The 23,767-nt window shown below is 36.0% G+C and overlaps 1 protein-coding gene across 10 annotated transcripts in view; it reads left to right on the top strand.

Moving 5' to 3' along the window:
* Positions 1 to 3,862: 3,862 nt before the first annotated feature.
* LOC115508105 (lysine-specific demethylase 5D) overlaps positions 3,863 to 23,767 on the top strand; it is a 42,598-nt gene continuing 22,693 nt past the window's right edge. For 3 of the 10 annotated variants that reach the window (XM_030306497.1, XM_030306492.1, XM_030306498.1), the window contains exons 1-10: positions 3,864 to 4,354; positions 5,400 to 5,477; positions 6,142 to 6,264; positions 6,526 to 6,696; positions 7,603 to 7,737; positions 12,090 to 12,213; positions 12,297 to 12,481; positions 14,513 to 14,671; positions 15,319 to 15,438; positions 15,554 to 15,712. In XM_030306497.1, coding sequence (XP_030162357.1) covers positions 4,205 to 4,354; positions 5,400 to 5,477; positions 6,142 to 6,264; positions 6,526 to 6,696; positions 7,603 to 7,737; positions 12,090 to 12,213; positions 12,297 to 12,481; positions 14,513 to 14,671; positions 15,319 to 15,438; positions 15,554 to 15,712 — 1,404 coding nt within the window. In that variant the 5' untranslated portion in view covers positions 3,864 to 4,204. Of the gene's footprint in view, positions 4,355 to 5,399; positions 5,478 to 6,141; positions 6,265 to 6,525; positions 6,697 to 7,602; positions 7,738 to 12,089; positions 12,214 to 12,296; positions 12,482 to 14,512; positions 14,672 to 15,318; positions 15,439 to 15,553; positions 15,713 to 23,767 lie in introns of all 10 variants that reach the window. The other 7 variants (XM_032592304.1, XM_030306495.1, XM_030306494.1 and 4 more) reach the window with 5 other exon arrangements.

The raw sequence follows: 23,767 nt of genomic DNA, 5'->3' as shown, positions 1-23,767 counted from the left end.
GTATAATAAAATTACTTTCTTAAATTTATATTTTCATTGTCTATTCCAATTTTACAAAAGCACAACTGGCATTGGTGCATTGATTTTATATCCTGCAACTTTGCTGAATTTGTTTATAGCTCCAGATGGAAGTGGGTAGAAATTTGTCATGTATAGCTACAGTAGCAGCATTACTTTTTTGTTTTTTTGCTTAGAAGATTATAAGTCCTATAATATTTTTAAATACTATCTTAATTTTGATTTTAACAAAAATCACTGCCTAAAAATAACTTACTTGTGTTTGTAGGTTGATCATAGGAGAGGTATATTACACACAAAAAAATAGTAGACTTTAAGAAATAGGAAACAATAACTGGCCCACAGTCTTACACCATATACAAAATGAAATTCAACATGGATTAAAGACCTAAAAGTGAGACAGACAGACACACACACAATCTTGGAAGAAATCACAGGCATTAAGTTCTCTGACATCAACTGTTGCAGCCAGCAACTCCTGACACATGGGAAACAAAAGCAAAAATGAACTATTGGGACCTTATCAAGATAAAAGGCTTTGGCACAGTGAAGGAAACAATCAACAAAACTAAACAGCAACCTACAGAATAGAAGATATTTGCAAATGACATATCTCATAAAGATTTAGTACCCAAAATATATAAAGAACTCATCAAACTCAAGAGCCAATAACCAATAATCTAATTTAAAATGATCAGAAGACATGAGCAGACATTTTTCCAAAAAAGACATCCAGATGGCTAGTAGACACATCAAAAGATGCTCAACATCACTCATCACCAGGAAAATGCAAATCAAAATTACAATGAGATATCACCTCACACCTATCAGAATGGCTAAAATTAACAACTCAGGAAACAACAGGGAGTTAATGAGGATGCAGAGAAAGAGTGGAGAGAACACTTTTGCACTGCTGGTGGGAATGCAAACTGGTGCAGCTACTCTGAAAAACAGAATGGAGTTTCCTCAAAAATTTAAAGATAGAACTATCCTATGATTCAGCAATCACACTATTGGGTATTTACCCAAAGAATACAAAACTACAAATGTGAAGGAATACATGCTCCCCAAAGTTTATACCAGCACTATCAAAACTAGCCAAACTATGGAGAGAGCCCAAAGATGTGCCATATATACACAATGAAATATTTTTCATCCATAAAAAAAAAATAAAAGCTTGTCATTTGCAGTGATGTGGATGGAGCTAGAGTGTATAATGCTAAGTAAAATAGTCAGTCAGGGAAAGACACATACTATGTGATTGCATTCATAGAAACAAAACAAAAGAGAAAAGGGAAAAAAAGAGACAGACAAATTCAGAAAAAGAGTCTTAATTATAGTGAACCAGAGGGAGGTGGGAGGGAAGGTGGGTGAACTAGATGGTAGGTATTAAAAGTGCACTTGCTGCGGGCACCTGGATGGCTCAGTCAGTTGAAACTTAGGCTCAGGTCATGATCTCATGGCTTGTGAGTTCAAGCCCTGCATCAGGCTCTGTGCTGATAGCTCAGAGCCTGGAGCCTGCTTCAGATTCTGTGTCTCCCTCTCTCTCTGCCCCTCCCTTGCTTGTGCTCTCTCTTTCTCTCTCTCTCTTTCAAAAACAAATAAACATTAAAAAAAATTTTTAAAAGAGTGCACATGTTGTGATGAACACGAGGTGATGGATGTATGGAATTGTTTAATCATTATATTGTACAAGTGAAACTAATGTAACACTGTATGTAAACTACACTGGAATTAAAGAGTTTTTAAAAAAGGAATAGGAAATAATAGAAAGAGTATACAATTCAAATTTTATGGTCAACAAACACATGAAAAGATCATAGTCTTCAGCAATTCAAAAAATGCCAACCAAAGCAAAGTGAGATACTACATCATATACAGTAGGATGGCCATATCAATAAGACAACAATAGTGTTGTAAGGAGGTGGAAATCAGAATGTCTTACACACTTAGTGGGAAACAAGATGATAGAGGTAATTTGAAGACTAGTCTGGCAGTTCCTAAAGAGTTTAAACATAGAGTTATCAAACAGTCCAGGATTCTGTTTGCTTGTGTATATTCAAGAGAAATAAAACATACACATACCAAAACCCTACACACAAATGTTCACAGTAACATTACTGATAATAATTGAAAAGTAGAAACAACTCAATTGAAGAATAAACAAAATGTGTCATATTGATATGGAATAGTATTCTGCCATTAGTTATGAAATGTACACTTACAACTAGTTAAAATGGTAAGCTTGTGGTATTCTGATAACTGTTTACAACATGGGTAAACCTTAAATCATTTTGGTAAAGGAAAGAAGCCAGACACAAAAAAAGATGACAGACATATACTGCATGATTCCATTTTTAGGACTTATTCATATCTATGATAACAGAAAGTTGATTAGTGGTTGTGGAGATGTGAGAAGTGACTATTAATGAGTATGGGGCTTCTTGCTGAGGTGATGAAATGTTGTGAAATTTGGCAGAAGCCTGAATTACACAGCTCTGTAAATACACTAAAAACCATTGAATTTGTATACTTTAAAATGAAGAATATTACGCTGTGTGAATTATATTTCAATAAAGCTGTTTTAGAAAAAGCAATTCTAGAATCATGGGGAGAAGTAGATCTAATTATCTGAAAGATTAATATCAAAACATCAACCTACAGTAAATCTGGTTTTATGAAATATAAAGAAACATGCAGATAAAACTGCTACACAATGAAAACAAAAAATCTAAAGATAGGGGCACCTGTGTGGCTCAGTGGGTTGAGTGTCTGATGTCAGACCAGGACATGATCTTGCACATCATGGGTTTGAGCCCAATGTCCAGCTCTGTGCTGATGATCAGAGCCTGGAGCCTGCTTCAGATTCTGTGTCTCCCTCTCTCTCTGCCCCTCCCTCACTCTGTCTCTCTGTCTCCCAAAAATAAATAAACATTAAAAAAATTTTTTTTAATCCAAACATAAACATTTGAGCAGAAATGATATACTTAATGTAGCATAATAAATTAATGATGCTGATAACCCAGACCAAGTAGATAAACTTCTGGGGGAAAAATGTCAAGAATATTGTTAAATGAAACAGTATACAAATCAGATCAACAAACCTAAAAGCAAAGAATTCTCTTACACCGTCAAAATAACAATTAACCCTTGAGTGTAATTTTTAAAGGAACAAATGGGTACTTCTTTATTTTGCAATTCCTCAAACACATTCCGCTATGTGAATTTTATTAACATAAAATCAAACTCACAAACTGTGAGATCATGATCTGAGGTGAAATAAAGAGGTGTTTAACCCACTGAGCCACCACGCACCTTCTATTTGGCAATAATTTTTATGAAAGATTTTAGCTCCCACCCCCCTTTATATAGGTATGAAGAAACGCAATATCAAGTTTGTACAAATGCAGTAAGAGGGAAATGTGTGCATGGCAAGTCCATTGTTAAGTGAAACAGAGTACATAAATACAAACAATTTGTATTCTACTAATGGTTTTAGTATTCCAAAATTGCTATGCTAAGTACCTTTATTATAAAGCCAGGTGGGTAAAGGAACAGCCAGTAAGTTCTTAGACTTTGCTCATTTAGACGCGACTTAAAATGGTAAACGAAAGGAGGGCAGTTGGGCTTGCGGGTTCTGTAAACGTGTAACCTGATAAAAACAACACAACAGAATACAACAGAACACATCACCACACAACACAACAACGCCCACTTTACATACACTGATCTTTAAGCCATTCCGGTCTACTGCGCAGGCTTGACACGCGCAGCGGTCCCTTAAATAAAAAGATCCGGCACCTCTATTTGTAATTGTGCTCTTCCGTTCCGTTGAAGAACTATTTAGGATTAGTCGAGTGCCTGGTTTGTGGTGCTTGTTTTCTTGTGGTGAACTCCCTTCTGTGCCTTCAGATCTTACCTGCCCATATAGCACATCTTTCAGTTTTTGAGATAGCTCAGCACCTGAAGAATTGATCCGCGGAGTGACACGGAGTGTGAAGCAGCCGGAAAAGCTTGCTGGTCAAGATGGTGGTTGAAAACTGAGTGGTGTGAATAACTGCATGAATTAAACTGTTGAATTTGAAGGAAAATAAAGGCCTGCTGGGACTTAGGTTTTAGCTATCAACAAACTATACGCCACTGAAGAAAGAGGAAATCCTTTTACAGAATAGCATCGGAGCGCGACATGGAGACGGGAACAGACGACTTCCTACCGCCGCCAGAGTGCCCGGTGTTCGAGCCTACCTGGGCGGAATTCCGAGACCCGCTTGGCTACATCGCAAAAATCAGGCCCATTGCAGAGAAGTCCGGTATTTGCAAGATCCGCCCACCCGCGGTAAGCCTCTGAAGCCTCATTTGGGGATGGATTTGCGTTAAGACTGAGCGTTAGGGTGCTGTGCTGGTAAACAAGGCCTTAACCCTTTTGTTAACTGCTGTTAATTAAATTCTGTAACTAAGTGTAATTGCTCATTTTGTAAGTGACTATAATGGGTTGGCATCAAAAAGTTCGTATCTAATCGCCACACGCAGTGCAGTTCTAAAAATCTGTTTTAGGAATGAAAAGCTTTGATTCGAAATTGGTTCTACCCTGTACGACTACTTAGGCGTGTGTAGTAGAGGGATATTTATCTCTTAAACTTACGTTGAAGGAAGTTTTAATGTATTTATCATACTTGATAGCGAAACAAAGGAACGTATAAATTGTCTTACTAGGCGCTGGGCTTGGAATGGCTTAAATTTGTTACATGACCCGTGGTATAAGAAATACAGAGAATAGAATCCTTACCACCAATTAAATTGGAATTACTTCGTGTACAGGTCTCTCCTCTGGGTTTGCTTTACTCAAAACTGCTAACTCAGTTCTTATGTTTGAATTAAGAATGCAAACTAAATTGCTTGTCGGGTATGGGTTTAATTTATATGCGCATCAAAGGGGTGTCCTCTAACTGCAGTGTATTGCTCATTTATGCGATACTCAATCTGACTACATATCTTCTATTTGGGTGGGTATACTTTTTAAAAAAGTATTACTAGTTACATACTACTATTCTTAACAGGATGTGGGTGGGAATAAATAATACTCTAGTTTTCAAAATCAGTTTCTCATCGTATTAGATTTTTCTTCACTTCATTAAGAATCTTCCTCATTTTTGGAGGAGACACACCAAGGATAATTCTTTGTGTTTTGTTTGTTTTTTGGGGGTTTGCCCTTGGTTTTCAGTTATATGATTTTTAAAAGACAACCATTTGAACCTTCAAGAGCAAAATATAGCAACCAAAAGTCTTAAAAAGAAGGACTATTAAACTGGAGACAAATCATTCTACTTCTCAACATCTTCATCCTTTGCTATACCATAATAAATTCATTTACTTTCTTCTAGGACTGGCAGCCTCCCTTTGCAGTAGAAGTTGAAAACTTCAGATTCACGCCCCGAATTCAGAGGCTAAATGAACTAGAGGTAAAATTGGAAGCCACCCTTTTATGCTGGAATTTGAGCTCTGATCTTATTTCACTGGTAGTTTTATAACAATGTAGTTAAGCATATAAGTTTTAAAGCAGATATATTTTGATCCTAATACCAGTTCCATTTTTTTCCCAGAATAATGATTTTGGAGAAAGTCCTCTGCAAAAGGCAAGGACATGAAGGCTTGCTTGCTTGCTTGCTTGCTTGCTTTATTTATTTATTTATTTATTTATTTATTTATTTATTTATGGATTTTTTTTCCCTCTCCATACCTACATAATTTATCATTTTTTATTTTTGCTGATTTCTTTCATAGAAGCAAAGTTCAGAGCATGGTCATACATGGTCAGCTTCTCTATTTTTTTTAGTTGTGTATAGAGTACAAGTGCTGTCTTAAAGGAAGATATTAGATTGAGCCTTGCTTATCATTTGTTAAGTGCAAGAATAGCGCTTTAGATTTAGAGATGAAAGATTCTGACTTTGAGTCATCGCTCTTAAAGCTCCCTTTTAAGACTGAGGAATCTGCTTATTTGAGCTTTTCATAGACACTGGTGGTGAGATAGACAATGAAATCTAGACTGTAGCCTAGGAGAGCACCATAATTAATGGACTAAAGTTGAAAGAGTAAGCCAATTTCATAGGACTGTCTCTTCCCCAGGCTCAGACCAGAGTAAAATTAAACTATTTGGACCAGATTGCAAAATTCTGGGAAATCCAAGGTTCTTCATTAAAAATTCCCAATGTAGAACGGAGGATTTTGGATCTCTACAGCCTTAGTAAGGTAAGAGTACTTCTGCTTTAAGAAGGAAAAATAAATAAAAAGCCTTGGCTTTTTAGGAAACCTTCTGTGGTTGAACTTTGTGTTTCTAGGCAAGAAAGGAGAGAACAGAGATCCTGCCAAGATTTTTTGACACCATCTTTGAGTCCTGGAACAGTTGGCATTGGCGGGAGTGCACCGTCCTCATATTTAACCCTAACTGCTGTTTTTCAGGTTTCTTAGTCTGCTCACAGTTAATCTATATAACTTTCATTATCCTTGCAGATTGTGATGGAGGAAGGTGGCTATGAAGCCATCTGCAAGGACCGTCGTTGGGTCCGAATTGCCCAGCGCCTCAACTACCCACCAGGCAAAAACATTGGTTCGCTGCTACGATCTCACTATGAGCGCATCATTTACCCCTATGAAATGTTTCAGTCTGGGGCCAACCTTGTGGTGAGGTGTCTTAACTGGTTTGGGGCCTGATTTGATTTTGTTCTTTGTGGTCTTTCTTTTTCTGGGTTGAGCTTTCTTAGTATCCTAAGTACATTTCTAGCATTAGAAATTCTAGGAATTGGGTCTGAAAATAATTCTCAGCCTATAAAAAAAGTATACAGTATATTTTTAAAGCAGTTGTACCTAGTAGGCTAGCTAAATGAGAATTAGAATATCTTTTTTTTCTATCTTTCTCTCTGAAGTGTTGGTGTTTACTAGGATCTTTTTATGGATAAGATAATAGAATATAAGTTAGAGAAAAGCAGTTCCTATTTTAGGCCTTCCTCCTTGAACAATATAATTTCTTAAGAAATTACTATATTTCCTGAGGATAGTTTAGATACAGAGAATTACAGGATAAATTTTTGGTAATTGGACTTAATTCAAAAAGGAGTGGGAACTAATTTGACCATTTATCTTAAATAATGTTTTTAGGTTTTATTATTTCCAGAGCATTTTATAAAATTATGTGAATAGCCATAAATGGATATAGGTTTATAATATAGGTTTGATACTTATATTGTTTTTTAGACAATATTTATAATTGTTAGGTTTGATACTTATATTGCCCATTTTTCAGACAAAAATTGGAACAGAGAGCTCAGGCATAGAAAGTAAGGATAAAATCCTAAGTTCACATCTGGCAGTCTAGTTCCAAAGACTGTTCCTCACTATGTTTTACTGGTTATATATAAGCAAAGTTGTAGAAGAATTCTCATCATATTGTTCTATTAGTGCAGAGAATAAAAGTGTCATTTGGAAAGAAATACAGCTTTCATTGTTAGAGATTTAAGATGAAGGAATCACTTGATTATTTGTTAATTTTAAATGTGACTCAGTTTCTCATTTGTTTTCTTATGTTCCCAGCAGTGTAACACTCACCCATTTGACTATGAAGAAAAAGACAAGGAATACAAACCTCATGGCATTCCCCTAAGACAGTCTGTGCAGCCTTCCAAGTTCAGTAGCTATAGTCGGCGGGCAAAAAGACTACAGCCTGATGTGAGTGCCTCTTTTTTTTTTTTTTTTTCCTGTAAACTTCCAGAATTTGTCTAGGACTTGTTCAGTCCATTTCTATAGGACACTACAGCTGGTTCAAATTGAATTAATTGAAAATGAATGAGTTATTTTGTTTTATATGTATCATTTGCAGTGTTTGTGTTTACCTACTTTTGCTTTTACATATTTTGAAAGCAAACATCTATCTTTAATATTTAAGAATATAAAATATAGGGGTGAGTTTTTTAAATCTTGGGATAGTTTTTAGAAAGCTTTCAGTTGTTTGGTTTTTTAATTGTGAGTTTTTGTTCTGTGTTCTTTTATCACATGGAGAGTCAGCCACAAGAGAAGCTCAGGAAAATAGAGCTATACTCAGAAAGCTCAGCTTGTCACACAGAAGCATGGGTGAGGTTGTAGAAATGTCAGGAGCAGGGAAGATCCTAGGTCATGGCCTTATTTGGGTTTTCCAGTAAGGGCAAGGCAAGGTAGGGTAATTGTTTAGGATTGGCTAGTCTGAACAGTTTTCATGGGCTCTAAAAAACAAAGAGTGTTTCTCATTTGCCTGGCATCTGGCCCTGGGATGATTAAGGCAAGGAATGAAGAAGACTAATGGGAGGTATGGCCCTTTTGTTTTGCATATCAAAGGCATGCGCTTTGCTGGGTACTTTGCTATCTCAGATATTGGATAGCCTCAGAGGAGCAGTCTCTCCCCAGTCCGTAGGATTTTCAACATGTCGAACAATATAATGTTTGAAAATTAAAAATATAAACAATACAGACTTGTAATTTCTCTTCTTGCTAATAAACCTGTATTGTGTGTCTATGTATGTTCTCATAGAATTTTGGATGTTTCTGTTTCTGAAATACATTCAACCAGGAAAACATTCTATATCCTTAGATGTATAGTGAATAATCCTAACAGACTTTATTTTAGTATTTGGATGTAGAGGGAAGAAATGAGAAATGGTGACCTAGTTTAAATTATTGAAATTCAGATGGATTCTGCATTGATGATTTAGTTCTTCAGGTAGTATCTGAGAATTATCTGAATAAGAATTTTTCTGAATAAGAAAAATGAGCCATCTAATGATTTGGAAATCAGTAAAATTTGTTTGAAAGTGGTAAGTAGCAGCTAAGGTTACAACGGTTTTTCAAATCAAATCTTTAGACACTTTATTCCTGAGAATGAGATTCTTCACTTTCCTGGGAAGGTTTTAAAGATTCTTGAAAACTGTGAGGTTACCCAAACCAGAAAGATGTTGTGTTTCCAGAACCTTAGGAGGAAAAAAGTTGCATGTTCTACATGAAGCAGAAAAGAAGTAAATGAAGTAGCAGAGAAATTAGGACTAACATCATTTTTTTTCTAATTTGGACATTGGTGTTTGTAACATAAGAATGAATAGTGAGATGTCTGAAAGGTTAAGAATAATACTGTCTTATTTCATATTTAAAAGCAAGCATTAGCTCTTTTAGAAGGTGTTTGCTTTGTTAGAAACTATCTATATTCCAAAGTAAAATGTTAAGTATAATGTATGCAGCGTGACTAATACACAGTGTAAAATTGTAAATACGGTGTATGTGGCAACTAGGAGCCCCATGCCTGCAAAGTTGTGGAATCTTTCACAGCCCATTTTCAATCTGTGTCTTCTATTAAACTCTCCTGAATGATAAGTCAGAAGTGCTTAATCTCAGTTATAAGTTGAAATTGTAGAATAATTATGTATTTCTTTATATGTAACCAGTTGGCAAATCTAAATGTATAAAAGATGCGCAACCAAGCCTCTTTTAAGCTATTAAAATTTCAAAGGTGCATACCCTCCTGATTTGACTTCTGTTAATTAATGTTTTAGAATAGTATGCAGCAAATATATGGGTGTTTGTTCAGGTCTTAATTTGTAAAAGTGACTGGCTATGTGGAGAGTTCAGGGCCACCACAAGAAAAGTTTTAAAGTTACATTTCCATTAGAAACAAGAGACATAGCATATCACACAGGGCCACAAGATGAAGCATCAAAGTTACTAAGGATCAGAAAGCAAGGGGAACTCTTAGGCCACAGCCTTTATTAGAGACTCCTTGGGAAAACTGAGGTAGTATAGGATAAACATTTTAGGATTAAATAGTTTGAATTATACCAACAAACATTGAAGCATAGGAATTTTTCTTTCCTTTCCTTTCCTTTTCTCTTTTCTCTTCTTTCTTCTCCCTCCCTCCCTCCCTTCCTTCCCTTTCTTCCTTCCTTCTTTTCTTGTCTTCCTTCCTCCCTCCCTCCCTCCCGCCCTCCTCCCTCCCTCCCTCCCTCCCTCCCTCCCTCCCTCCCTTCCTTCCTAATCCTTCCTAGTCCTTCCTTCCTTCCTTTCTGCCTCCCTCTTCCTCTCTCTCTCCCCTCTCCCCCCTCCCCCCTCCCCCTCTTCCTCTCTCTCTCCCTTCCTTTTCTCTTCTCTTTCTCTTTCTCTTTCTCTTTCTCTTTCTCTTTCTCTTTCTCTTTCTCCTTCTCTTTCTCTTCTCTTCTTTTTTCTCTTTTCTTTTCTTTTTTTTTTCTTTTCTTTTCTCTTTTCTTCTTTGTTTCTTTCTTCCTTTTTTAAATTCAAGTTAGTTACCATATAGCATAGCATACTGTTAGTTTCAGGAATAGAACCGAGTGATTATCTGTTGCATGTGACACCTAGTGTTCATCCCAACAAGTGCCCTCCTTAATGCACATCATTAAGGATGTGCATTTAGCCCATCTGCCCACCTACCTCACCTCAAGCAATCCTCAAGTTTGCTTCTCTGTATTTAAGAGTCTTATGGTTTGTCTCCCTCCCTTTTTTATGTTATTTTTCCTTCCCTTCCCTTATATTCATTCTTTTTGAATTTAAATTCCACATGTGAGTGAAGTTGTAGGATATTCATCTTTCTATGACCGACTTATTTTGCTTAGTATAATACATCTAGTTCCACCCATCTTGTTACAGACCGCAAGATTTTATTCGTTTTCATTGTTGAGTGATATTCCATTCCATATATATATATACCACATCTTTTTTATACATTCATCAGTTGGTGAACATTTGGTCTCTTTCCAAAATTTGGCTATTGTTGATGGCACGGAGCATAGTGACTTTCTGAATTTGTTTCAGACCTGGCCAAGTGTTGATTTAAGGAAGGGAAAATAATGTCTTAGTGTATGAGGGTTAGATAAGGAGGTGGTTGCTAGTATAGAGTTGGGATTGCTTGGGTTGCACATGAAAGGTGAGCTCACCTACAAGTGAGTCTTTAGGAATTAGCTGACCCCGAGAGGAGCAAGTCTTCTCAGCCAGCAGTATTCTCCAAAGGATGTCAAAATATAAACTATAAAACATTAAAAATGTGATTAATACAACTAATTACATCATTATTTATAATACCAAAAAATGAGAAACAGCACCAAGGATATAATAAGAGTGGCTTAAGTTATTTCTGTAGTAGTTATAATCAAATAATAAGCTATAGAAGAGATGTATGTGTTCATAGTCCCAGAAATTTAATTCTTGGATAGACCTCCATTTTGAACTCCAGAGTCCTGTTTCTCTCAGTCTTATTCATCTGATCTTTGAGAAATTATTTTTCCTACCGCCATTGTCTCTTCAGTTGATCCTTTGTTTATCATGTATTGTCATACAGTATGTATTGCATACTTAAGTTATTTGGGGAATAGAACAAGCCAGAAAATATGTTATTACATGTATTTGTATATAGATCTAGAATAAAACATACAGAAACAATCCTCAGGCTTTAAATAGAAAGGGGAAGTACAATAATACTTTAAAATTATAATGAAAATGGACAGAAACACAGATAAAATATATCTCATGGTGTCCACTAAAAAGAGATACGTGCTAGAAAATGGCATATAATATGTGTATTTATGACACATAATGGATTTACAGTTTCCCAAGATACCTGAATATAGTGTGGGAAGAAAGTTAAAAGTCTGAGTTCAGACTGAAATGATGTTCTTCTGTCTTCCCATTTGCAGCTTAAATTGTGCTGTCAAAAGAAATTTATTTACATTTATTGAATTCTTTAGTATAAATTATACGTTTTAGATACTTAAGCTTAACTGTCCTTGAAAACACAGGAGTATTTTGTCATTTCATTTGTTGCATGAAACAAATTGAGAAAATGAATTACCACTCAAATTTGTCTATTCACTTACTCCTGCCTGGCTATATGCTACCCACAAGTAAAAATACATCAGTAAGAAAGAGTTAAAAATAAGTGGAAGCAGTTGAATGGATTCAATCTATGTGGCCTTTTTTGGAATGTTTTGGAGCCTAAAATATGTATTTGTATATGTATACCTCACTTCCTTCTTTGAACTTTCTGTTAATAGCCAGAACCCACAGAGGAAGATATTGAGAAGAATCCAGAGCTAAAGAAGCTGCAGATCTATGGGGCTGGTCCCAAGATGATGGGGTTGGGACTCATGGCCAAAGATAAAACTTTACGGAAGAAAGGTAAAGCCTAATAGGCTAAGAGACAATGTGAGGGAGAGATAGTTTGTTGATTTTGATAGGAGAATAGATTTGTTTGTTTTCAGATTTGTTTCTGACTGCCCTAGATAAAGAAGGGGTCATATGCCCCCCAACTGTTTTGATGAAGGAGGAACCAAGAGAGGATGGGAAAGTGATGTCAACATTGCCCAAAGAGGACTTGAATCACAGCCTAGAGCCCTGCACCAAGCTGACCATGCGACTGAGGAGGAGTCACAATAGTGCCCAGTTTGTAAGGACTTAATCTATGATATTCTAACATGTTTTTAAACTATGAGGACGATATGGAACCTGAGGTTATGTTGTCCCACATTACCTTCTCCTCCCTTCCTTTTACTTCTGGGCCCTTCATATATGAAGAGACTGATGGTTAGGAAGGAGAAGAAATATGCAAAATATTGTAGTCAGGAGGAAAATTTGTATCTCCTATATTTTAATTCAGGACTTTTCAGCAAACTGTTGTATCTTTTCAACCCCAATAATAAGCATTTTTTGAACTTTATACTTTCATATGGTACGAAATGTGAAAGCTATTTGTTTCTGGCAAATGCTTCACAAGTATCATATTTCATAATAGTATTTCTCTTGTGTGATCTTTCTTTACAGGTCTCTCATGTATATAAGTCTTCTCTTGTTTCATACAGCTTACCAGAAATATCATTTGAATATTCTGTAGTCTAATGTTTCCAAAATGGTAAATTCCCTTTTTTGGTTGTCCTTTATTTCTAGCAAACTTCATTTTATCTTTTATAATTTTTTCTACACCTCCTACTCTGTCGTTGTTAATGTTCCTAGAAATTTTGTCTTTGGACAGACTTCTGTTTTGAGCTCCAGGCTCCTGTGTTTTCTGTTAATTGTCTGCACCTAATCACTGAAAGATTATGTATAGTATCATCATGTTCCCAGTTTACGACTGTTTGTCATCTTATGGACTATTGCAAGGTCTTATCTTCCATGCTTGAAGTTTGGAAATCGCTTAAGACTCTTCTGTCACTCCTACATCTAGTTGGTCACCCACTAGCCTTTTTTTTTTTTTTCTTTTTTTTTTTTTTGTATAGTATAGTGTGTATACACAAAAATATGGTCTTTATTTCAAAATTCTTTTTTTTAATACATGAAAATAAAGCTTTGCGTATTTTTGTACTTTTAATTAACTGCTGTTATTTTATATACTCTCATGTTGGCTTCCTTGTTCATTGTTATATTTGAGAGATTCATTCATATTGTATAAGTTTTCACTGTATTCTGTTGTATTAATTACAATTCTTAATAATACAACCTCAGTATGATTTCTTAATGTCTTATTATTTATGGAATTTTTGGTGGTTTGCAAATTTAGGAATACATTCAATAATACTACTGTTAAATACATGCTATTAGATATGTAGCTATTTCTATTATATACATAAAAGGACTGAAATTGCTGTGACTGAAGGTCACTGCTATACACACAGTATGTAAGTATGCTAATGTACATATATGTGTGTCAATATGTGTATGTTTTGTATATTAATGTATGTGTATGTCCCATAAACTAATAAGACAATATACAAGTGTGTATTTCTGTAGCTGCACACACACAGCATATATTTTCTCCCACTCTGTAAGTCACCTCTTTCCTGTCTTTACTCATCATTTTACTTCTGGATCCTCCCAATATAGTACTACTGCAAGTAGTTTTTCTAATATCCTGGTAAAAATGTATTGGTGTGTTTTTTTAACTACTAATACTAGATTATTTCAATATTACATAAGTATCCAAGTTGTTTAGCCTTGACCTAGTGTTTTGGTCTGGTGGTCTACTACTTTGGTGACCAAGCTAAATTATCTAAATTAAAGACACAGTTTAGAATGAAAATGGACACCTATTGAAGTTTACACCAGAATAACATACCACTGGACATTTGGTCAATTGGGCTTATTATGTTCACCTGCATTGATGTATTTTATTATTAACCATATGTAATTTTCTGAATGATCCATGCCAGTTTATATCTTCATGATTTGGATTTGTCCCATTGAAATCTTACATAAAAAGGGTACTTTACTCTCTAAGCACCTTAATCATTGTTCATTTCTTGACATGTTGTATTATTTAATAATTGTTTGTGTCATGTCATATTTTCACTAAATAGTGAACTCATGAGTAGAATATGACATAGTTGTTGATTGGTGGTACATGCTTAAAATAAATGGTGTGGAAACCTGGGACAGGATGTCATGGAGCAAGCAGCTTATAATTTTATTTTATTTTTCCTCATAGGTTGAGACCTATGTTTGCCGAATATGCTCCCGTGGGGATGAAGTTGACAAACTTCTTCTTTGTGATGGCTGTGGTGACAATTACCACATCTTCTGCCTAATGCCACCCCTTCCTGAAATCCCTAGAGGGGTCTGGAGATGCCCAAAGTGTATCATGGCGGTATGCCTGTTGACTATTAATATTTTAAATTTCATTCTTTGTAATTTTTTAAAATCTAGCCTCCTGGTTTTAAGTGAGTATAGAATAGGTGTGAGTTGCTGCCCTTTTATAAATTAATACTTTAGGGGCATCTAGCCAACTTAGTCATTTGAGCATGCAGCTTCGGCTCAGGTAATGATCTCATGGTTGGTGAGTTTGTGCCCTGCATTGGGCTCTGTCTGACAGCTCAGAGCCTGGAGCTTTCTTCACATTTTGTGTCTCTCTGTCTCTCTTCCTCTCCTGCTCATGCTCTTTCTCTCTCTCCCTCTCTCTCTCTTTCTCTCTCTCTCTGTCTCTCGCTCTCAGAAATAAATAAAACATGAAAAAAATAAGTTAATTCTTCTGTCAGGTTTTGATTAGCTATCAGTTAATAAGCAACAGTGGCTGGACAGACTATCTGTAGGATTGTAGAGATTTAAGAGGGAAGGGTTATAATACAAATGATGTGAACCATGGGAACAAAGGAAAAGGTTTAGTAGATACTAAAGAAACCACCAGCCTTGAAACATAATAAAAAGTAGCCATAGAGCATAAGATGTATCTCCTGCTGTTCTTTTCATGTTCTTTGACTATTTGCCTTTTCTTGCTGAAATACTTTCCTATTTCAGGAGTGTAAGAGGCCCCCTGAAGCCTTTGGCTTTGAGCAGGCTACCCAGGAGTACACTTTGCAGAGCTTTGGTGAAATGGCAGATTCCTTCAAGGCTGACTACTTCAACATGCCTGTGCATGTATGTGATTGTGGAATGGGGATACGGGGATTAGTGTCTCATAGTTTTAGTGCTCATAGAGACATGGGGCCAAAATACAACATGCTATGATCATTTTTTACATCTTTTGTCACAGATGGTACCTACAGAACATGTAGAGAAGGAATTCTGGAGGCTGGTTAGCAGCATTGAAGAAGATGTAACGGTTGAGTATGGAGCAGACATTCATTCCAAAGAATTTGGCAGTGGTTTCCCTGTCAGCAGTAGCAAAAAGAACCTGTCTCCTGAGGAGGAGGTAATGTGATTTGTAACTCATTAACAGCACAGATAGGGAAAGTCATTTTAGCATGTGAAACCATTTGTTCTTGTGAGTCCTTCTGTATAGAGCTTTTTTTTACAAAATAGAAATGTAGATAAGGTTTACTGTCAGTGGATGATCTGTGAGTAACCCGGAATTTGCATAACTTCCATTCTGCATTGGTGGTGGCAGAAAACACAAGGAATAGTATGGTATCTCAGCATTATCAGTTAGGAGCCACAAGGGTCCCTCCTATTTCCCTGAAAGTAAATACTTAGAGTTTACCGAAGATACTGTATGATCAAGAAAAACATGTGCTATGACCACTTTATTCATATTCATATTTATAGTTTGGAATAAAAAGCATTGGGAAGTACCCTCATTGAGTTTTTATTTGTGTTCATCATGTGGAACAGATGGAGTAATACAGAAACTACTAATTTTATCCTTTGGTACAAGACAATAGCATGTATATAGTTGGATCCATTTACATGTCCTAAAATTTCATTAATTGGGGTAACTGGGTGGCTCAGTCAGTTAAGCGTCTGACTCTTGATTTTGGCTCAAGTCCTGATCTCATGGTTTGTGGGTTCAAGCCCCACATTCGGCTCTGCAATGACAGTGTGGAGCCTGCTTGGGATTCTCTCTCTCTCCCTCTGTCTGTTCTTTCCTTGCTCTTTCTCTTGTTTTCTCTCTCAAACTAAATAAATAAATTTAAAAAAATTTTAAATATGAATAATCATATTAGAAATTTCTGATGGAGAATCAAACAATACGAGTGAAGAAGACACTGAAAAATTGTGCATCTTGTGTATTATGGGTAATTATTCCTGTTTATTCCTTTTCTGATAGTCATCCTACAATGTTGGCCAGTAATGCATTATGAGACAGTTGATGCAGATAACAAAAGTAGCAAATTAAGAAGGTAGAAATTTTCAGAAAGACTTAGCACTAGTCTGTATGTATTACCTAACTGCATATGTGGGTGAGGGTATAATATCTTTGTATACATATATGGGAGCACTTGAACAGTCTGTTTTTACAAAAAATAGTTCAGTTTCCTAAATAAAAGTATTATATAGCTGCAGAAAATTAAAAATATAAAATAAGAAAAGGAGGAAATACCTGTAGTTTCCCTTACTAACATCTTGGTATTCTTGGAATTAGTATTTGGCAGTTGGATACAACTGATCAGGATGTCATGAAACTATAAGAGAATATATATAGTTTCTTTGTCAGTTATAAAACATAACATTAAATAATCCACATTTGAATCTGAGAACTAATTTTTTAATACTTCATTTCTGAGACAGGGAGAGTGCACAAAAAGTGTGCTGAAGCAGGGAAGGGCAGTGAGAGAGGGACACTCCAGGCTCCACACTGTCAGCATAGAATCCAATGTGGGGCTCGAACTCACAAACCATGAGATCATGACCTGAGCCAAAGTCGGATGGTTAACTGACTGAGCCACCCAGGCACCCCTTCCTAATATTTTAAAAAAAATTATTTATTTATTTATTTATTTATTTATTTATTTATTTATTTATTTATTTATTTATTTAGAGTGAGCACAATTAGGGGAGGGGCAGAGAAAGGGATGGAGAGAATCCCAAGCAGGCTCCACACTGTCAGCACAGAAGCTGATGTGGATCTTGAACTCACAAATTGTGAGGTCATGACCTGAGCTGAATTTGGTTGCTTAACTGACTGAGCCACCCAGGCACCCCAGAACTGATGTTTTCTAATACAATTACATCTATTTCTGTTTTTCTCCACAAGTCACAAGTCTTGTGAGTCTCTCAGTCTCAAAAGGAGACAAAAATTTGTCATAATTTTCTTTCAGTGTATAACTGTATATGAATATATGATATCCTTATTTTGAGCATTACAAATATTATGCTATATATATTTCTGATTGCTTTTTATAATCAGTGTTAGGCTTTGAAAAATCATCCATATTTTTGTTTATGGCTTGAATTTAGTTATTCACTATTGTATAATATCCCATTGAGATTATCCATTTATCCATTTTTCTGGTGGATTACTTCCAGTATTTGGCTTTTACATACATCATTTCACATGTCTCCTAAAGCAGCAGTTTCTAGGTTACATATTTGGACATGCATTGGAGTTATATCAGGTTAGACTAGTGAGAGAATCAAAATTTCTGTCTTCACCAACTTCATCACTTTTCATTAGGTTATTCCAAGTGTAGACTTTTAGAAGTATACAACTTATGGGGTGCCTGTAAAAGTATACAACTTACCGGGCACCTGGTGGGTGGCTCAGTTGGTTGGGTATTCGACTTCGGCTCAGGTTATAATCTCACGGCTTGTGAGTTTGATCCCTACGTTGGGCAATGTGCTGACAGCTCAGAGCCTGGAGCCTGCTTTGGATTCTGTGTGTGTGTCTCTCTCTCTCTCTCTCTCTCTCTCTCTCTCTCTGCCCCTCCCCACTCATGCTTTGTCTCTCTCTCTCTCTCTCTCTCTCTCAAAAATAAATAAACATTAAAAAAATTTTGTTTAAGTATACAACTTATATTATGTACGAACTCTTAGAAGCCCCAGGTACTTACAATGCACGTGTAGTGCTTGGATGTACGAGTGTGTGTATATATGGGTAAGTAAGTACTTGAGGTATTTTCATATGTAGTATTTCTCTCCCGGATGGGTTTGTTGTGCTGTTACTGATTTTATAATTTTCATAAACCAGATAAATGCAGTGGTCTCTTTTCCTGAGTTTCTACTTCTATATATCTTTCATATGGCGTATTTTACTGAGGCTTTAGGTATGTTTCTTATACGTAACTAACACAGAAATCATTTTTTAATCCATGTAAGGAGTTTTTTTAAATCCACATAAAATCAGTGATTTTTGATTATTTGCAGAAATTTTTCTGTCTTAGTTAGAATTTAATTTCCTTACCTTTTTAGGTTTCTTTTTCTTTTGTCTGATTTTCTCATTCCATTTTTGTCTTACCAATTCAATATATAGGAATATATGTGTGTGTATACGTATATGTGTATATGTTATTTTTCCTATTTTTTTGTTTAAGTTTAATGTTTAAGTTTATTTGAAATTTCTCACCATCCAAAGCAACATTAGATTGCTACAATTGTGTTTACCTCCCTTCTAATGTTTTTAAAAATTTTTATTTATGCCTCTTCTTTTTTTTCAATAAAATAGATATAATTTTAATTATTTTACATTTTCAGATTTAATATGGATTTATTCACTTTTATATATTTTTTCTTTTTGGCTTATTGTTATTCTTTTTTTTTTTTTTTTCAACGTTTTTTTATTTATTTTTGGGACAGAGAGAGACAGAGCATGAACGGGGGAGGGGCAGAGAGAGGGAGACACAGAATCAGAAACAGGCTCCAGGCTCTGAGCCATCAGCCCAGAGCCCGACGCGGGGCTCGAACTCACGGACTGCGAGATCGTGACCTGGCTGAAGTCGGACGCTTAACCGACTGCGCCACCCAGGCGCCCCGAGGCTTATTGTTATTCTTGAAACACAGATCTTTTTTCCAAAGGCTGTGTTCCTTTTTTTCTGAAATAAATAAATCCTTCACCGATTTCTTAAGTAGAGGTATTCATTAATTTTTATTTGTCAAAAAGAAATATTTCTTTGCTTTTATTCTTAAAAAGTTATATCTCTGGACATGTATAAATGTGGTATGGGAGTTATTTTCTTTGTGATACATTAAAAATATTGTTGAATTACTGACTTTGAGACATCCAATATGAATCTTACATTGATTTATAAGTAATTTAATCTGTTTTTCTTTTCTGCTTGCTGTAAGATGTTGGTTTTGGCTTACTGCAATTTTTGTGACATAGAAGATGTGACTTTTTAATTTAAAATACCAGGAGTTTACTGTATTAATCTGGGAATACAGTATTCATCAGTTGTAGCTGTCAACCGTTCCATCATAACTCTACCTCTAATGTTTCTGTCATAAAATCCTAGAGGTTGAATTTTTTTAGCTTCATGACTCTTTACTCCCTTTTATGCTACTTTTTAATTTCTTTGTTGTTGCCTACTGGTAATTTATTTTATTTATTTCTCTTTTTAAATTTTTATTTAAATTCCAGTTATTTAACATGCACTACAGTTAGTGGCTTCAGGAGTAAAAGTCAGTGGTTCATCACTTACATATAACACCCAGTACTCATTACAAGTGCCCTCCTTAGTGCCCATCCCCTATTTAACTCATTCCTCCACCAACCCTCAGTTTCTTCTCTGTCTTTAAGGTCTCTTGTGATTTGTTTCCCTCTCTTTTCTTTTTCCTTCTCCCGTATTTCATTTGTTATTGTTGAATGAAATTATGATTTAATATATATATATGAATGAAATCATATTTACTGTTATCTGATTGACTTATTTTGTATTGTACACTGTAGTTGTAGCAGTTTTGTTGTAAATGTCAAGATTTCATTCTTTTTTTAATTTTTTTTTTTCAACGTTTATTTATTTTTGGGACAGAGAGAGACAGAGCATGAACGGGGGAGGGGCAGAGAGAGAGGGAGACACAGAATCGGAAGCAGGCTCCAGGCTCTGAGCCATCAGCCCAGAGCCTGACGCGGGGCTCGAACTCCCGGACTGCGAGATCGTGACCTGGCTGAAGTCGGACGCTTAACCGACTGCGCCACCCAGGCGCCCCTAGATTTCATTCTTTTTGATGGCTAACAAAGATGCTATTGAATGTATATACTGTGTCTTCTTTATCCATTCATCAGTTGGTGGACATTTGGGCTCTTTCCATAGGTTGACTTGTCCACAGTGCCAAAACCATGGGAGTTCATGTATCCCTTTGAATTTGTATTTTTGTATTCTTTGGGTAAATGCCTAGTAGTGCAATTGCTGCATTGTAGGATAGTTCTATTTTTAACTCTTTGAGGAACCTGTATATTGTTTTCAAGAGTTGCTGCACCAGTTTGCATTCCCACCAATAGTGTAAGATGGTTTCCCTTTCTCCACATCCTCACCAATATCTGTTGTTTCTTGTTAACTTCAGCCATTCTGACATGTGTGTGGTGGTATTGCATCATGGTTTTGAGTTTTCCCTTATGATGAAAGGGATGTTGATCATCTCTTCATGTGTCTGTTAGCTGTCTAGCCTTCTTGAACAAATGTCTATTCATGTCTTCTTGCCCATTTCTTAACTGGATAATTTGTTTTTTAGATGTTGAGCTTGAGAAATTATAGATTTTGGATACTAACAGATTATTTGATACATCATTTGCAAATATTTTCTCCCGTTCTCTAAGCCTTTTAGTTTTGTTGATTATTCCTTCACTGGGCAGAAGCTTTTTATCTTAATGAGGTCCCAGTAGTTCATACTTGCTTTTGTTTTCCTTGCTTCTGGAAATGTATCTAGTAATAAGTGTCTCCAGCTGTGATCAGAATGGCTGCTGCCTGCTTTCTCCTCCAGGATTTTGATGATTTCCTGTCTCACATTTAGGTCTTTAATCCATTTTGAATTTATTTTTGTGTATGGTGTAAGAAAGTGTCAAGTTTTATTCTTCTGCATGTTGCTGTCCAGTTTTCCCAACACCATTTGTAGAATATCCTGTCTTTTTTCCATTGGGTACTCTTCTTTGTTGACGATTGGTTGATGTATGGTTGTGAATCTGTATCTAGGTTTTCTATTCTGTTCCATTCATTTCTGTGTCTGTTTTTGTGCCAATAACATACTGTCTTGATGATTGCATCTTAGTATTGCTTGAAGTCTGGAATGATGATACCTCTAGATCTGCTTTTCTTTTCCATGATTGCTTTGCCTATTCCAGGTCTTTTGTGGTTCCATATAATTTACAGTTGTTCTAGCTCTGTGAAAAATGCTGGTGATATTTTGATAAGGATTGCATTAAATGTATAGATTGCTTTGGGTAGCATAGACATTTTAACATTGTTCCTCCATTTGATGAGCATGGAATGTTTTTCCATTTTTTTGTGTCTTCTTCAATTTCTTTCATAAGTTTTCTGTAATCTGCAGAGTATAGATCTTTTGCCTGTGTTTATTCCTAGGTATCTTATTGTTTTACTAGGTGCAGTTGTAAATGGGATCAGTTCCTTGATTTCTTTTGCTGCTGCTTCATTGTTGGTGTATAGAAATGAAACAGATTTCTGCACATTGATTTTATATCCTGCAGCTTTGCTGAATTCATGTATTAGTTCTAGCAATTCGGTTTTCTACAAAGTAACATGTCATCTCATAATAGTGAATGTTTGACTTCTTCCTTGTACATTGGGATGCCTTTTATTTCTTTTTGTTGTCTGATCACTGAGGTTAAGACTTCCAGTACTGTGTTAACTGGTAGTAATAGTGAGAATAGACATCCATGATATAGAAGATTAGCTATCAGTTTTTCCCCACTGAATATGATGTTAGCTATGGGTCTTTATATATGGCCTTTATGATGTTGAGGTATCTTCTGCCTATCCTTACTTTGTGAAAGGATTTTTATCAAGAATGGATGTTGTATTTTGTCAGATGCTTTTCCTACGTCTGTGAGAGGTTTATATGGTTCTTATCCTTTTATTACTATGGTATGTATCACACTGATTGATTTGTGAATATTGAACCAGCCCTACAGCCCTCTTGATCATAGTGAATACTTCTTTTTTTTTTAATGTTTTTTAATGTTTTATTTATTTTTGAGACAGAGAGAGACAGAGCATGAGCAGGGGAAGAACAGAGAGAGAGGGAGACACACAATCTGAAGCAGGCTCCAAGGTTCTGAGCTGTCAGCACAGAGCCTGATGCGGGGTTCAAACTCACAAATGGTGAGATCATGACCTGAGCTGAACTCGGACGCTTAACTGACTGAGCCACCCAGGCGCCCCCATAGTGAATACTTCTAATGTACTGTTGAATTTGATTTGCTAGAATCTTGATGAGACTTTTTGCATCCGTCTTCATCAGGTATTTTTGGCCTATAATTCTCGTTTTTTGTGGGATCTCTGGTTTTGTTGTCACAGTAATGCTGCCCTCATAGAATGAGTTGGAAAATTTTGCTTCCATTTCTATTTTTTTGGAACAGTTTGAGAGGAATAGATATAACTCTTCTTTAAATGTCTGGTAAAATTCCCCTGAGAAGCCATCTGGCTCTGGAGTGTTGTTCGTTGGGAGATTTTTGATAATTTTTTTTTTTTAATTTTTTTTTCAACGTTTATTTATTTTTGGGACAGAGAGAGACAGAGCATGAACGGGGGAGGGGCAGAGAGAGAGGGAGACACAGAATCGGAAGCAGGCTCCAGGCTCTGAGCCATCAGCCCAGAGCCTGACGCGGGGCTCGAACTCACAGACCGCGAGATTGTGACCTGGCTGAAGTCGGACGCTTAACCGACTGCGCCACCCAGGCGCCCCATGGGAGATTTTTGATAATTGATGCCATTTCTTTGCTGGTTGTGGGACTGTTCAAATTTTCTGTTTCTTCCTGTTTTAGTTTTGGTAGTTTATGAGTTTCTAGGAATTTGTTTTTTCCAGATAGCCTACTTTGTTGGCATATGATTTTTCATGGTACTGTCTTAAAATTTTTATTATTTCTGTGGTATTAGTTTTGATCTCTTCTCTTTTATTCATGATATTGAGTTCTTACTCTTTTCTTTTTGATAAGTCTGGCTAGTGATTTATCAATTTTATTAATTATTTCAGAGAAGCAGCTCTTAGTTTCATTGATGTCCTACCAGGCTTTTTGTTTGTGTATTGTTTTTTCTGTGGTAATCTTTATTCCCTTCTGCTGGCTTTAGATTTTATTTGCTGTTTGTGTCGTGTTTGTGGCATTTCCAAAATTTTTCTTACGATTGACTTCAAGATTCGTGAAGTTGTGAACTGAAAACGTGGAAGGTATGATCTTGATCTCTTAGTAGCTACTGAAGTCTGCTTTGTGACTCGGTATGTGATCTTTTCTGGGAAATACTCCATGTGCACCTGAAAGAATATGTATTCTGCTGTTTTAGGATGAAATGTTCTGAGTATACATGTTAAGTCCATCTGGTCCTGTGTGTCATTTAAAGCCATTGTTTCCTTGTTGATTTTCTGC

Source organism: Lynx canadensis, chromosome Y, assembly GCF_007474595.2.
Source record: "Lynx canadensis isolate LIC74 chromosome Y, mLynCan4.pri.v2, whole genome shotgun sequence".
Lineage (NCBI taxonomy): Eukaryota > Metazoa > Chordata > Mammalia > Carnivora > Felidae > Lynx > Lynx canadensis.
This window is presented reverse-complemented; position numbering and strand designations above follow the sequence as displayed.